General features: G+C 41.9%; 1 protein-coding gene across 1 annotated transcript; it reads right to left on the bottom strand.

The window, feature by feature from the left end:
- Window positions 1–1,974: 1,974 nt before the first annotated feature.
- LOC138792574 (keratin, type II cytoskeletal 7-like) lies at window positions 1,975–7,338 on the bottom strand. The gene is made up of 9 exons (XM_069970169.1): window positions 6,690–7,338; window positions 6,053–6,267; window positions 4,942–5,002; window positions 4,675–4,770; window positions 4,401–4,565; window positions 4,144–4,269; window positions 3,255–3,475; window positions 3,064–3,098; window positions 1,975–2,957 (listed from the first exon to the last, which is right to left on the bottom strand). The coding sequence occupies exons 1-9, from the start codon at window positions 7,170–7,172 to the stop codon at window positions 2,704–2,706; spliced, it is 1,656 nt and encodes a 551-aa protein (XP_069826270.1). The 5' UTR covers window positions 7,173–7,338; the 3' UTR covers window positions 1,975–2,703.
- Between the last annotated feature and the right edge of the window lie 9,198 nt (window positions 7,339–16,536).

Raw genomic sequence — 16,536 nt, 5'->3', positions numbered from 1 at the left:
ATCCACTGCAATGGGAGCTGCACTGCATTAGCCCAGCAGCACCACTACAAACAAATGGACAGAGCTGGTGACTTCCTTGTAAAGTTATATGGCCATGCGCATTAAGGCTATGTTCACACTACGTATATGTCCGGCCACATATTTTCCGCGGCCGGACATATACGTATGAAACTCCGGCCGGGACTTTACGCAAGTTGCGGCCGGATACGTACGGACCGCAAACTTACGCCCGTAGTGTACTTACGCTTCCTGAGCGCTCTTCGTAGTGATCTGGCAGCGGTCTTTTACTTGGAAATCTTCGCCTAGCCCCGGACACCCCACAGAACCTTTTGGATCGGCACAAAAAGCTTTCAAAATGAAGAAATCACCACTCCGTACGGGACCGCATGTAACGCTACGGGCGTAAGTTACAGCATTTCCGTCCCGAAACAATGATCTGGTTCATTTTTTATGGCGCCGCATACGATCCGGGCGTAAGTTCGTACGTAGTGTGAACTGTGCGGCCGTAGATCGTATACTTTACATTGTACGCAAACTACGTAAATTTCCGGCCGCTTATTCACGGAACGCGCTACGGCCGGAAACTTACGTAGTGTGAACCCAGCCTCAATAGTTGTTTAATGGGTCACAATACATTATGTAGATGTTCCATTAAGAGTTGAGGGTAGAATCAAAAACTGCCTAATTATTAGATTTTTGGCCCATTTAATCTATGACCCTTTCTTATAAAGCAATACACAAATGCTGGTGGCCCATGGTCCCTAATTGAGCAAGGGCCCCTAGTTGAGCTACAGTTAAAGTCTATGGGAAAATGTTTGTGTACATATTACAATAAAAAATAGATATATTTAAAGTGTGTGCACAGATGGCTGTTTTTCCATAGACTTTAATGCACCACATAATAAGACTAAAAATACAGCTGTGTTTTATACTTATTTTACTGTCATATTTGGTTATTATTTTACTGTGTGTAAACATAGCCTTAGTCATCTCCTTCACTACTCTGCAGCACAATAACAAGAACATATTAATGTATTTATTTAAAAAAAAAAAATAGCTGGACTTCAGTGTGTCTCTGTTGCCATGCTTGGTTATATGTCACTCACAAACCAGCAAATGTGGAGAAATGCCGAAGTGTAACGTGTGCTCTATTATTAGACTAAAGGGGAGAGAATAGTCTTTGAAGAGCCAATAAATGTCAGTATGTCACTGCAGAAGCTAACTAGAGCTAGCTATTATTGGACTATTCCTTATGGTTAGCTGGTAGCTATATGAGGTACTGCATAGTCACATTAGCTTCATGAACGTGTCTCCTCTGCAGACCCAGCAGGAAGTTATGGTGCCTGCTTACCTTCCTGTTAGCTTTTCCTGAGCATTCCAATGAAGCTGTATCACCATCTGTAATACACTGTACATCACAGCTTTTATATACACTGCTTATGATAAATGTATGCTGAAAAGTTCTAAACTTCTATTTGTATACTTTGGGTGATTTGCAAACAAGTTGGCAGGGAAATTCAATAGTGCCGAATGTGCAAATGCAGATTCTAGATACTAAGAATAATTTCCCTAAACGTTTATGTATAGGGTGGACCTAGGTTGTCTGTAATTCTGTACATATATTTTGTTACTGATCCCCACTGGGCCTCCGTGTTCTTCTGTGGATCTGTGGGTATATATATATATATATATATATATATATATATATATATATATATATATATATATATTCTCAGTGAAAGGTTACTGACATGGTGTATATATATATATATATATATATATATATATATATATATATATATATATATATACACAACAACTATACCATGTCAGTAACCTTTCAAATGATCCCCCTCCAAGTAGACATGTACTGTGTTCTATGCTGTGCACTCCCTTCCCCACCTGTTGTATAACTGGTTAACAACCTTCACAAGTGCAAAGTGCAATGTAAGAAGATAGGCCACACACATGCGGTATATTTGAATTAGAAAGGAATTTTATTAAAGATGTTTCACAATTCCACACCGTACATAAAATCCCTCGCTTACAAAGTCAGAAGACTTCCACCAACTAACACAGACCAGACATTACAGAGTGGAAAGTTTTCCAATGCTGCTTCTTATACAGAAGCGGCTACAAACTTTTGTTAAAGGCCTCGGTGACTTTTATTTGCAGCATCCGCCAGCTTCCCCGACAGGCGATTTCGAGAAGACATCATAGTTGAGGGTGAATAATAGCACCGAATATTTCTACTGATATATACAATAATGGAAATTGTATAAAATGTTTTACCCACCCAAAAATACTGTTTTTTGTTTGTTTTTTTTCATTTGGGATATGGGCATCACCACCATGCTAAACATTGACCTGCAGGGCTGCTATAAGATGGTGTAATCACCAGCCAGTTCTGATGTCACTGGATTGCACTGGGAGAGCACAGACTTAAAGGGCAGTAAGAGGGAGCAAAAGAGAGCAAAGATAGAGAGGCTTCGCTTTTAACAACATCAGTGACCAGCCATACCACCAAACAGCGTTGGTGACACAAGGCAAGTTCTGTTGCAAATACTTGGCACAACAATAAGGTTTAATAATGAGAGGCAAACCCAGAGCTTAAACATGGTCCCTCTGTATAGTAAAACACATTAATGTTGGGAGGTATGGATGGCACTGGTGATGTCAATACTCAGGAACTACAACAACCTCTTAGTATCTAAGGCTGCTTCTGCTGGATGATGTCACAGAGTAGGACTTTGAGGCGCTAGATGATCCACCACCGCTGCCGAACTTGACAGAGCTGCCGAAACCGGATCCGGCCCCAAAGCTTGGTGCAGCTGAAAAGGTGGAACCGCCGTAGCTTGAATATCCACTTCCACCTGCAAATCCACTTCCACCTGCAAATCCACTTCCACCTGCAAATCCACTTCCACCTCCAGAGCTTGAGCTTGAGTTCACCACAGCTGTAAACGGAAAAAGTAATTAGGGTTGTATATAAGGCTTCGGAAGACTTTTCCTCCATAAATTCTTGATTTTAAGTGATCCTCATATTACAAAAATGATACTTACATACGCTAACAGTGCCAACATTTTCACCAGACAGTCTGCAAGGAAAAAAAGAAGACACATGAAATGAATTTGTAGCAGAATCATTGGTACATGTAGTGAACAGATAACTATATATATATGTGTGTGTGTGTGTGTGTGTGTGTGTGTGTGTGTGTGTGTTACCAACAAACTACCCACAGCTCTTTTCTTACCTGCTCTCTTCTCCTTCCAGCAGTTTCCTGTAGGTGGCGATCTCAATATCCAGAGCCAGCTTGACATTCATCAGTTCCTGGTACTCTCTCAGTTGGCGAGCCATGTCCTGCTTGGCCTTCTGCAGAGCAGCCTCCAGGTCTGCCATCTTCTCACGGGCATCCTTCAATGCCAGTTCACCACGCCCTTCGGCATCAGCAATCTGTGCTTCCAGCTTAGCACGCTAACATAAGAAAAATTATAATAGTAAGTATTATTGTATCATTACATGCATAATTACCAGTAATAGATTATATCTGTGTGGTTATGGGTGAGTTGTAACTATGATGGTAGCAATATACAGAGAGCAGGTGGAATTATAAGTCCGACTGCTTATTGTGTAGCTAGGCAGAAGTGCTGTGACCTGCATTATTTAAGAGCAGCAGCTGATCCCACTATGAATCATACACCTACGCCCTGCCCTCAGACTAAACTTTCACAAAGCCATCTAACCGGTAACTAATCCAAGTGTGCGCTCCCTGCTTGCTTTTTGTTGCTTCCAGGCAGCATTAAATCTCCCGTTATTGCACCTGCTACTCAGCTTTATAAATAACTGAGCGAGATGTTACATTGTCTAATAATCAGCTTCGCTTAATTCTTATACCACATTAATTGCTAATAAAGACTCACAATTAAAATTAATTCCTTATGGTGTCTATGCATCTAGTAGTATTCGTAATGTACACTTAGCAAAGAGTGGAGGCTAAAGAGGGAGCAGAGGTAGCAGCCACACCCATGCCTTGATGGCCACCAAAGTATTATCAATGGCACATGGTAGGCAGGGGAGCAATTTCTAGTCAATACATAGGGGTCCAAGTGCTTTGAGTAAAAAGGACAGGATAGTAAAATTACCTGGGCCTTCACGTTCTCAATCTCGGCCTGAAGTCTTTGGATGGCACGGTTGAGCTCAGAGATCTCGGTCTTGGTGGTGCGTAGATCATCTCCATGGCGTCCGGCTGTGGCTTGGAGCTCCTGGAACTGTAGAAGCAAGTTTTCCATTATAATTTGCTCTCTCCTTTAAATTTCATACAGATTTAGAGATGTTTAAAAACTAAATGAAGATTGAATAAAGCATGTCATAACATTGATAGTGTTTACTAAAAACTTACTTTGTTCTGGTACACAGACTCAGCTTCGGCACGGCTCTTGGCGGCGATCTCTTCGTATTGAGCCTTAACTTCAGCGATGATACTGTCCAGGTCCAGGGCTCTGTTGTTGTCCATGGACAGGACAACTGAGGTGTCTGAGATCTGTGCCTGCAGCTCACGCAGCTCCTGCAGGGGAGAAAGGAGAATCAGTATTGAGGCATCATAACATTGGGGGTTTGGTAGGGATTCTCTATGTAAGGTGAAAAATCAATATATTCTATTTAAAGCTACTTACAGCTTCATACAGAGTTCTCAGGAAGTTGATTTCATCTGTCAGAGCATCAACCTTGGCTTCCAGTTCTACTTTGTTCATGTAAGCAGCATCCACATCCTGTAAAGAGAAGAAAATATGTCATGAAATTCCAAGTTATTCTAAGCCACAGCGCATAGCTGCATTGTCTACAGCCATACAAGGATCTTCGAGCCCCTTAAGTTCTCTATTATGGAAGTTTATCTAGAAGCAAAGGGATTTTTTCCAAACTTTTATAAATAATTTTTTTACCTTCTTAAGAACAACAAATTCGTTTTCAGCTGCGGTACGCTTATTGATTTCATCCTCATACCTGCAAGGAGGAAAGAAGAGACGCGGAGGGTGAGTACAGTTGGCAGGAAGGGCTTGAAATGCAAGACAGAAACCAATTATATTCCCTTTCTATTCATGGTTATATAATCTCCTCAAGAAACCGGGCAGCCAGGTTTTTCCTTTCATGCTCCTAACCTCTCCAGTGATAGGTTATCCTGAGAATCGTGGCCCTTCTTACAAAGACAGAACGACTAGATCTTGTAGTTTTTGCTTGTAACTGTATCTAAGGGGATATCTTCATTTGAAACTGGGCATAAAAAGCTAATTCTACAGTGGGAATAATGTCATGCCAACACTGTGCACAGCAAAACACAGCTCAAAACACAGACAGTTCCTCCGGGAAGGAAAAGGTTAGGTTATGTGCTGCTCTGTGTATCAAGGGAGCCTTCATTATAAACTTTGGCAGGAGTCAGTGTTTGTACTTGACGTTACTAACAATGGGCTGATCTGTTACAGTGGAACTGTGCAATACTTGCTCTTATTTAGAAGAAATGTAAAATCCCTGATAAGCACTATTTTGGGCACTATTGCAAAGCCTCAAAGTCTGCACAGAGGACATGTACAGTGTACTGCCCCCCTATACTATAAAGTGCATGTATGTATGTATTTATGCATGCATGCATATGTATGCAATAATGTATTCATTGAAGGATAGAATTGGATACTGTAAATCAAATCAAATTGAAATCTTCATCGTGATTGCTTCAGGGCCCTTTGTACTGGACAAGCAGATTTTACTTGATATAGATTACCTGCTATTGACTTTCCTCTATGAGACACACCCCAGGTTTATCTACATTGTTTGCTTTAGTTCCTGTCAGCCTCTGCTTGGCCAACACAGGATTTTTGCAAACCCTGCCCACTTTCCATTTTCTTTGGTCCCAGTAGGGTGTGGCACTCGCCCATACAAAAAAGCTTTGCATTCATTTTCAGTACTGTTAAGTAATATGTACACACAATTTAAAGACTCCAATATAAACATTATGCAGTTACTAAATTTACAAATCTAATGTTTTATACGTTAACTTACTTGTTCTTGAAGTCTTCAACCAAGTCTTGCATGTTTCTGAGTTCTCCATCCAGTCTGCCCTTATCATTGACCAGGCTGTCTAGCTGCCTCCTGAGGTTGGCAATGTAAGCTTCAAACAGGGGTCCGACGTTACTGGACTTTGAAGAAGACTTTTGGTTCTGCAGGAGTTCCCACTTTGTCTCCAAGACTTTGTTTTGTTGTTCCAGGAATCTTACCTGTTAGCAGAAAAATACACAAAATAGAATATTAAGTCAAGACAGTATGTTATTAGTTCACCTGTATTCATGCACACTCAGCATAAGAAACACCTGTTGCAGCACTGATACAGTTAAGGATTAAGACAGTGCTTGAATTACACAGTTGCATTGTGCTCCTGGGAGTTGCACAGAGCTTAATGCTGTTATAATATCTCCGCATGCAATATGTTTCTAGGTGGCTCAATATACAACTCTTAAATGAATGAAAACTGGACTATAAAACAGTATATAGGCGTGCACCATTGTTGCATGCATTAGGCGTAGCGTTGTGATATGTTTACACTATTCATTTGTCTAATTGAGGCATCCAAGTAAAGCAATTTCATGATGGGTTAAATTTATAGATTATACCTTAAAATATCAGTTATTGCATCCCTTACCTTGTCGATGAAAGAAGCAAATTTGTTGTTCAATGTCTTGATCTGTTCCTTCTCTTCCTTCCTAACGGTCTGGATTGTGGGGTCAATCTCCAGATTAAGGGGTGCCAGCAGGCTTTGGTTGATGGTGACTTCTTGGATTCCAGGTCCAGCTAAAGCTCCAGCTCCAGCTCCGGCTCCGAATCCACCACCAAAGCCACTGCCAAAGCCACCACCGAACCCAGCTCCAGCTCCAGCTCCACCTCCAAGGCCATAGAGTGAGCCACCACCAATGCCAGCACCAGATCTGCCACTGGAAACACCGTAGGAGACGCTTCTCTTCACTGAGCCCAGGTTGGACAGGCTTGAGCTGCTGAAGCCTCCTGCCCTTCCAAATCCTGCACCAGCTCCTCCACTGGATGAACGGGTCTGGCTGACTCTAACTGAGCTGTAGCCTCCCTGGGGGACAGCTGAGCGAGCGCTGAAGCTGCTTCTTTGGAAAGACATTGTGCCAAGTGTAGATGATAAGAGAGGAGAAGCTGGTGCTGCTGGTCTGCTAGAGGGATCCAGTGTCTGTCAGGCTGCAGCTTCCCCTTTTTATCCTGGTTTGTAGGAAGGGGGTAGGGGCAGAGGGATCAGCTTACTGTATGTCACAGCTAGGTGTGGCTGGCTGCCATCCATCTTCTGTTACCTGCAGCTATGTCCCCACCTCCCTCTTGTTCACTCCCATTGACCACTCCAGTCTGGACGGACACGTTTAGCCATTCACTCTGTACTAGTAACTGATAAAGAAGTCTAGTGCATTATATCAGAGCACAGTTATATTCACTCTGTTTAAAGGCACCTGCACTGTCTACATGTGGTGCAAGTTTTGCATTTAGCAACCAGGGGGTTAAATGAGATTTGCACAGACCAGCACTTATTCACACTATGACTCATATTTAGATAAGGATGAAGAATTTACAACTAAAGAAAAAAATCTAATGCTTTTTATTTCCAACTCAAAGTTCATTGAGGTTTCAGTTTAAAGACATGGAGGCGGCAGATCATTGTAACTCCTATAGCTGCAGGAGACTATGTTCAGCCTAGGAAACTTTAAGATTAAGTTGCACATATATTCTTATGCAATGTGACACTGCAGCCATGCAATATAAAAAGGAACTATTGTGCAGAGTACTGTATATCAAGCCCTATTAATGTAATGTATTTCAATCTGTGATGCAGATTTTGGTGTGTCATGTTAGAATGCAGAAAGTCATAAGTCGCTGACCAGGGTGTGTTGGTGATCCTGATTGTGTGGTCTGAATGCTATGTTGGTGTTGGAAGGCTCCAGAAATGGATCATTTGTTTCCAATGCAATAGTTGCTTTATTTTATTTGTTTAATTTTTTAATCTCTACATATTTACAATTGCTTTGATGGCAGTATGTGTGGTTAATAATATTTATATGAAGATGAAGGTTTATTATTATTGTCACTGTTGGGTTTGACTACAGCACCCAGCAGATGCAGCCAAATGGCTCGCAGCACTTGCTGGGCAAGTCAGCAACAGCTAGACAAAATGCTCCCCATAGACCTTAGATTATTGTTGGCAGATCCTGCAATCTTACATTTTGGATATTATACAGTTGTACGTACAATTATGCAACCCATTATTGACTGCCCACATGTGTGTTATGATATTTTTATATCATTTTGCTGTAATTTTGTGTCTTCCAGGAGAAATGATATGTTGGAGACGTGTCAAAGGTTTTTATTGCTTGCATATGAGTGTTCAGACCTCCACCAATCTCTAAAATGAGTCAAGAGAAACGCCAGGTTATGTGTTTCACTCACCGATTTGCTGCCTTTTGCATTTTACTGCAAGAGACAAGATAATGGATCCCATGTCGTGCAAGATATAACTCATAATGGCTTACTTTAGAGAACAGTGGGGGTCTGAGTTTTCTAATAGACATTTAAAAGACCTCTGTAGTCAAAAAACACTTGACTTTGATTAATAAAATGCATTTCAAGAGCCATTTTAATCTTTCAGTGCTTGAACCATGTAGCAGTGGGCTCCCTCTAACTATCGGTCTGAATAGTCAATCCTGTGAAATCATCCATGGCTCCCAGAATCCAATGAGTGGAGATTGAGTGGAGAAGACAGAATTCTGTAATTGCTGGGTATGCAGTTCCTGAGTGATATTTATTGTGCCCATTAGCTTTCTATGACATTGGTCTCAGTATGCATACGTGTAAAGGTCTTCAGAAATAAGTAGGGATACCGAGGGACATCTTGTCAGTAAAGTCATGAGAAAACATTCAGAGAAATATTTTTGCTGCTGTGGCACGTTCTTGACATTTTCCTAACAAAGAAATGTACATGGTTGCATCTCTTACATTGATAGCCTACTTGAAAGTCGGCAAGTCTTCCTGTCAGTATAAATTTTGGTGACTGACAGAGTTGACAAATGGACATTTTTGTCGCAGAAGAATGATTGGATGAAAAAAATCACGCCATATACCCTGTAATTATCTCCGATCTTTGGATTTTTTTAGGTCTGGAAAAATAATCATCATAATGTTTCAGTGGGTCCTTGCCAAACATACAGTATGGGACATTCAGGATTGCCCATTTAGGGTATGTGCACATGGTGGTTTTATAAAATAGGCTCTGAGGCAGAACATGGCGGTGGATAGTCCATTGCATTTTATCTACACAGAGCACACAGGGTGGATCTTTAGACAAGCACACAGAGCTGTGTTTACAGGTTCTCATTATGCAATGGATATTTGCTTCATTTGTGGTTAAATAAATTAAAGGGGTTTTCAAAGAAAAATTGCCTTTTCCCCATCAACAAGATAAGGGACAAGTAAGAGACTAAGGGGAGTCCGACCTCCGAATGCCCCAGAGATGTCCATATCGGTCCCCAGCTTCTGTGTTATGAATAGAGATGTGTGGACCGTCGGACTTTTGGTCCGACGGCATCTGCGCTCGATCGTGATGCCTGTAATCCCAGGTGCATAGTTGCTATCCCGGGAATATGCGTCCAGGATATTCCAGGGAATTCCAGATCGATTCCCTGGAATATCCTGGCCGCATATTCCTAGGATCGCAACTATGCACCCGGGATCACAGGCATCACAATCGAGCAAACTGCTTTCGGACCAAAAGTCCGAAAGGTTCGCTCATCTCTAGCTATGAATAGGGTGGCAAGTACGGCATGTGACCCATGGCTCTATTCATTCCTATGGAGGTGCTGGAAGGAGCCAAGTAAGAACTGTTCCGCCTTACCTGCCATACCTGCGACTCTATTCATAACACAGAAGCCAGGGGCCCATACTGAGATCACCAGAGGGTTCAGAGGTCAGACACCCCCCCTTGATCTCTTCATGTGGATAGGGGACAAGTTCATTTTCTGTGGAATAGCCCTTTAAAGAACATTTTTTAGAAAGAACTCAACAGAATAGCACTACTAGAAAGGCTGTTTTTTATCTCTAATAAAGTCAGTGAAATCTGTGAGCAAATAATCCCCCATTATAGTAAGCCACCACTCAACTTGGTACTTCCTTTATCTTCTCTTACCTATTCCTTCACTTTCACTGATATATCTTACCTAACTCTCTGTAATTTACTCAAGTAGGTATGTGACTTATTGATTGTAGGGAATCAAAGCCGTATTATACTTTATGTAATAATGCTTTGAAACAAGCAGTGGGAACCACGTTTAGTGTCAATCTTAAGATCTACAAGAGTGATTCAATAATTACTGGTGGAATTCAATGGCATCCAGCCATTCAGGCTTTGCTGTCCCTTGCTGAGCAACATCTTATCTTTGGTTGCGAGTCCTGTTTGGTTTTAAGGCATAGAATGTTTTGGGCGTGTGAGTAGAGGGTGGAGAAGTGGGTTTATTAGAATTCCTTTTTTGACTTCAGAGTATTTTGCCTGAAGTAGAATACCAAAGCAGACCAGTTGTAGGTTTCACCATCATTCTTTCTGCAGAGCTATTGTGCCTAATAGGATAGACTGGGGCTGCTGCAGAAATATTTTCTACAACTTTTGTGACCCCAAAAACAAAGTCATGACAAAAACCTGCATTTTTATGATGTGCCTGAATTTTTATGGTGTAACATGCTAAAGGGGTTATGCAGGTTTAGAAAAACATGGCCGCTCTCTTCCAGAAACAACACGACTTCCGTCTCCAGTTTGGGTGCAATTTTGGAACTTAGTTTTATTGATGTGAATAAAGGTACATTTCAAAACCACACACAACCTGGAGACCCCCCGCAGCTCCCTGCGCCCCCCCCCCCCCCCCCTGTACTGACTTGCTCACTGCCGAAGCGTGTAATAGCACCGGCAGTGCGCGGGGTAAGAGATGCAAGCAAGCGCTGACAGCGCTCATATGCTCCCCTCCGTCGCCCCGTGTAATAGGGCTTACCTTAGAATCCCGCTAGTACTTTTCCAGCACTAGTAACAGTCTTAGTCCGTACCATTTAATACCTGAGGTACTAAAAAATTATTATTACACTGGTTTATTTTGTCAGACTGCAGTGTAATATCTGTGATATAATAAGTTATGGCTTTATTTTATGTTTTAGTATCCATCCACAGAATAGCTTTAACCCTAAAAATTCTTTGGCCACAATAACAGTGCAGTTCTCCCTTCCCTGAGGCTTCAGACCTACATGGAGTAAAGTCAAGTAAAAGTCAAAGTAATTATTATCATGTCTATTGCACTTGAGGTCTACACCTTCTTGTATCTATTACTTATAAATAAGTCACACAGCAAACTATATCTACTAAAACATCCATGATGATTTATAGCAGATCTAGTGGAGCAAAGGTAAAACTTCAAGCTCCTGGGCTCCAATGCAACATTTAGGGCACTATTCCCATCTTATCTTTTTACATGGAGAAACTGCTGTCCAATGCAAGTGCTGATCAAGTAGATCCCTGATTGTTAATAGGAGCCATTAAACAGCTCAATTATTGTGAGTCAAAAGCTAGGTGATCGCTGCATTGCTCATTCACCCCATGACTTAAGCCCCTATTACACGGGACAATGTGAAGAGCAAGCAAGCAAGCACCGACCTGTTAGGTCAGCGATCGCTTGCTCCTCATTCCCCTCCCCGCTGCTGGTGCTATTACATGATTACATGCGCCGACAGCGGGCAAGGAGGAGTGGGTAAGAATCAGGGGGACACGGGGGGGGGTTGCCCAGGTGACTGTCAGATTGCATGGGCAGCCCATAGGAGACAGCGGTGGTCTGCTGCCACTGCTTCTATTACACAGAGCAATGGCAGCGGATGGTTGCCAGGCTGATCATTAGTATTTCATCCTATTGATCGTTGTCTTCTATTACACAAAGCAATTATCGGCCATAACTGCCGATATCAGCCAAATACAACCGATAATTGTGTTGTGTAAATGGGCCTTTACATGGTTATTGTCAGCACATCTCCTTTTTACAGGGGAAGATATGCTGCTGATAATGATTGTTGATGCTGTGTGACCCCAGCGATCTGCCAACGTATTTTCGATGGCTGATTGATGGGTCGTCTGTGTATATAGAGGCAGGCCAACTAATTTTCTGATGTGTGCGATCGGAAAATAAAAAGACATGTTGTATTTCAACATGTGGATTCTTTCGTTTCCATGAGATAAACCACTGCTAAGAGTGTGTTATTCCTGCTGCCTGAAGCGCACATATGTAGATTGGGATAGGTGAGCACACAGCCAACAGACATCTAAAATGACAAGGTCTGATGTAGGGACCTTTTCAATCCCAAAAGCTCACAATTCTTACAATTTTTTGTGGGGCAATAAAGGTATCACTCCTAAAATACTTTGATTGAAAGTATTTACCACCACAAGAAGGTCATTTAAAAGGGGGGGGGGGGGGGGGGGGATAAAAACATAAAACCCTTTTAACAATATCCAATTAAGTTATGCAAGTCTAAGAGATAGGGACCAAGGTTCCTGCATCTATCATGCCCAGGCTGGCACCATGACCAAAGACTATGGAGGTAAAAACATTATTTGCATTCAAGGCTGATATTAAAAGGATTATGTAATTTAAGTATTTGAGCACATTATAGCTGATGTCTGATTGTCCCTTTAAGGGCTTGGCATGAGTGGAGACGTCCTTTGTTTGTGAACTCCATTTAGAGATGACTTCAGCAACAACTCTGCATTGTTTTAAGACACAATACATTTATTTGAATAAGGATAAGGATGAATAAACTCCTGCAACAGACAACTATTACGTTATAGAAACAATGAATAATTAGGCTAAGTTCACACATAGTATTTCTCTCAGTTTTTTACTCTGTATTTTTCAACCAAAAACAGGAGTGGATTAAAAACACAGAAACTGTGCAAATCTTTCCATTATAATTTTGCCCTGTTAGAGCCACCCGAGATTTTGGCTACAAATACTGACCAAAAGACTGACCAAAATACTGTGAGTAAAAATAGCCATAAATGTATTTCTATGATCAAGAAATCACCCATGATCAATAATAATCGATATATTTTCATGTACAAAGTGTTGTTTTCCAGGTAAGAGCTACTAAAGCAACAGGAAAATGACCTCCTGACCTTGTCCCATTGTGATCAGTCATTGAGATTCCTCAGCTTGCCCTAACCTGTTCCACTGCCCAAGCCCATCTAATGACCACTGAGCCATCAGCTTGTGTAACATATACAAGGGAAAAAATGTTTATGAAACCCATATATTTTTACAGCCAGAAAGCTTGCTGAGACGAGTGAGTGATAAAAGCCGTCACATAGAACTAAGAAAACATGTAAACAAGTGAAAAAGCTCTAAAGCTAGAGATGGGGAAAGCAACAAAAAGTACTTAGTAGCCATAAGGTCAAAAAGGTCCTCAAGTTCAACCTTTTATACTTACTAACCCCAGTAAGTCTGGATAAAGGCAGAATCCACCCTTTTAATGGCAAAGACCCAATTCACCATAAAGAGGAAAAATTTATTCTCCCTCCTCTATCTTCTCTTCTCTACCGTGAATATATTTTGATAACTTAGTGTATCATACCTCATAATATTATTTTACAAATATAACTTATCAGTATATGTTATGCTTTTCATTGCTCATTGTTTTCTACTCAACCAACTTCAGTGAAATGTGTGTGACGGACATATTAGATAGTTTTAAGTTTAATCATTCAAATAAGCTCGGTCTGTTTACTGACGGTACGCAAATGTGTAAGTCCTCTGCACAATAAACTGTTCAACTAGCCGAACACAAGGAGCTTACAGGCCGGCTGCTGGGTATTATCTCCTGTGCTAGACCTCACTCACATCTTGTATGGTTTAATATTTGGTAGGCTCTAAAGATGGAGCTTATATAAGTGTGTGCAGCTAGAAACACAGCTTTTTAAATCTTGTGTCACCCCAAGGTGAATATTGAAGGATTCATGACCAAATCTGTACTAGGGTTTTATTCAACTATGACTTTTTATAGTACACTTAAATGGCAGCGGTTCATGTAAGAGCCCTTACAGGGGTTGAGCAGGTCCTCAAAATGATCTTTGGATCATTTTTGCATCCCTTCAATTTTATCATTATTGGACACATCCCCCATTTACACAAGGTAACATGTGGGCAACAATGTTGACTTTAATGGGCTGGAATTCAGCCATCGACTGAGAACATGCTTTTCAGCTGATTGCTGGCCTTTTACATGGGCAATTTATCAGGAAAGAGCGAGCTTATAAATGCCCATTTGGCAAATACCTGGCCTATGAAAAGGGGCATTGGTATCTTTAATACAAAAATCAATGAAAGATGAAATATTTGGCAAAGTCTAAAGCTGTTTATACACATTAAATAAATACCGACTGAATCTGCCAATTTGAGCAGGATCAGTGGATGACTTAGGGCCCTATTACACCAAACGATTGCCAGCCGTATTTGACCAATTACCGGCCGATAATGAATTGGTGTACCAGCATTAAAAGACCATGATCAGCTGACATTCGCAATGTTGGCTGATTCTGGTCTTTCAACATGTTAAAAGATGATCACGTCAGTGTCGGCCTGCTGCTCAACCTCAATGGGCAGCCCGGACAATCTAAGGGCCCTATTCCACCGGACGATTATTGTTAAGATTATCGTTAAATCATTCGAACCTAAACGATAATCGTTCGGTTGAAATGCGGTTAACGATTAACGACGCAATGAGAAATCGTTGATCGCTTTATAAGACCTGGACCTATTTTTATCGTTGCTCGTTCGCAAATCGTTCACATTGAATAAGACGTCGTTCGCAGTAGATATGAATGCAATAGCGAAGAAAAAACGATCGCAAATACGATCATAAGTAACTATTATCGTTCCATGTAAATGAGTGAACGTTTTCAGGTCTTTCGCAATAGCGGTCGTTTGAGATCGTTAATCGTTAACGATTTATGCGAACAATAGTCGTCCGGTGGAATAGGGCCCTTAGGATCATCTGATCAGCCCCTCCCACTGCTCCCAGCAGCCCCTCCTGCTGTTCCCTGCTCACTGTCTGTGTGTGTAAGAGCACAGCAGGGATCAGGGAACAAGGAGAAAGCAAGTGCCGACCTGACAGGTCAGCACTCGCTTCTCCTTCATTATCAAGCCATGAAATATGGCCTTTAATGCATATAGCAGCCTACTGACTCTGTCCATATGGCAGATGTTGGGGGTTAGAACCCTATTACACCAACAGATTATCTGACAGATTTTCATGAGCCAAAGCCAGGAATGGACTATACACAGAGAACAGTAAGGGCCCTATTACACCAACAGATTATCTGACCAGGAGTGGATTTGAAAAGACAAGGAATCTGTCTTTCCATTGTTGCTTGTTCTCTGTTTATTGTCCATTCCTGGCTTTGGCTCAAAAAATCTGTCAGATAATCTTTTGGTGTAATAGGCCCCTAAGGGCCCTGTTCCACGGGGCAATCAATAATGTAAGCGAGCGCCGATCTGCTAGATCGGTGCTTATTTACTGGGCCTTTTCCACGGCCCGATGATCGTTTAGTGAGAGCTGCATTGTTACCGATGTTCTTGCAGCCCTTGCAGCATACATTACCTAGCAGGGCTTCTCCTCCACTCCATCTTCATCCTGGTCCCGCTTGCAGCATCAACTCCGGAGCGGCCTGACTAAGCTGTCAGACCGCTCAGCCAATCACTAGCCGCGGTGGTCCCGGCCTGTGATTGGCTGAGCGGTCTGACAGCTCAGTCAGGCCGCACCAAAGCTGCTGTTGCACGTGGGACCGGGATGAAGACGGAACAGAGGAGAAGCCCTGATAGGTAATGTATGCTGCTTGAATCTTCGGTCGCCCGCAGCGCAGCGCTATTCCACGCAGTGATGCGCGGTGGGTGACCGATGATTTTAGGTTTGGGCATAAATGAACGATCAGCCGATGACACGATCATCAGGTGATCGTTTTCTCTCTTCCACCGAGCGATAATCGGCTAAATCAGGCCGATTATCATTCCGTGGAATAGGCCCTTAACAAAGGAAAGACTGAGATTTCTCCTCTTTTCAAATCCATTCCTGGCTTTGGCTTATAAAAATCTGTCAGATAATCTGTTGCTGTAATAGGGCCCTTAGAAGGACTTGGTATGTTAGATTTCCACACATCTGCTTATTTTGTTCTCAGGGAAGATACCGCTACCAGCAAGGTCTGTCAATAGCTTAATCTGTCCTCCCTCCATATAATAGTGGCAGTGCATAGTTGCTGAGTGATAAGCATTGAGTTTATGGGATTAAATTTAGCCAGAGGTAAAATTCTCAGGTCATTTCTATGTGTTTGTATGGGTTTCCTCTGTGTACTTTAATTTCCCCCCACCAAATAAATAGCTCAGCGGACTTCCTATTGGTTCTTGTATGCGTGC

Source organism: Dendropsophus ebraccatus, chromosome 5, assembly GCF_027789765.1.
Source record: "Dendropsophus ebraccatus isolate aDenEbr1 chromosome 5, aDenEbr1.pat, whole genome shotgun sequence".
NCBI lineage: Eukaryota > Metazoa > Chordata > Amphibia > Anura > Hylidae > Dendropsophus > Dendropsophus ebraccatus.
This window is presented reverse-complemented; position numbering and strand designations above follow the sequence as displayed.

What these genes read in the sequence shown, in the direction of transcription:
- LOC138792574 (XM_069970169.1), bottom strand. Translation starts at nt 7,172, where the DNA reads ATGTCTTTCCAAAGAAGCAGCTTCAGCGCTCGCTCAGCTGTCCCCCAG. An exon ending in AATTTGTTGTTCTTAAGAAG is followed by an intron (nt 4,771 to 4,941) that starts GTAAAAAAATTA and finishes TTCTCTTTACAG; the next exon opens with GATGTGGATGCTGCTTACAT. An exon ending in AGTCTGTGTACCAGAACAAA is followed by an intron (nt 4,270 to 4,400) that starts GTAAGTTTTTAG and finishes TTGCTTCTACAG; the next exon opens with TTCCAGGAGCTCCAAGCCAC.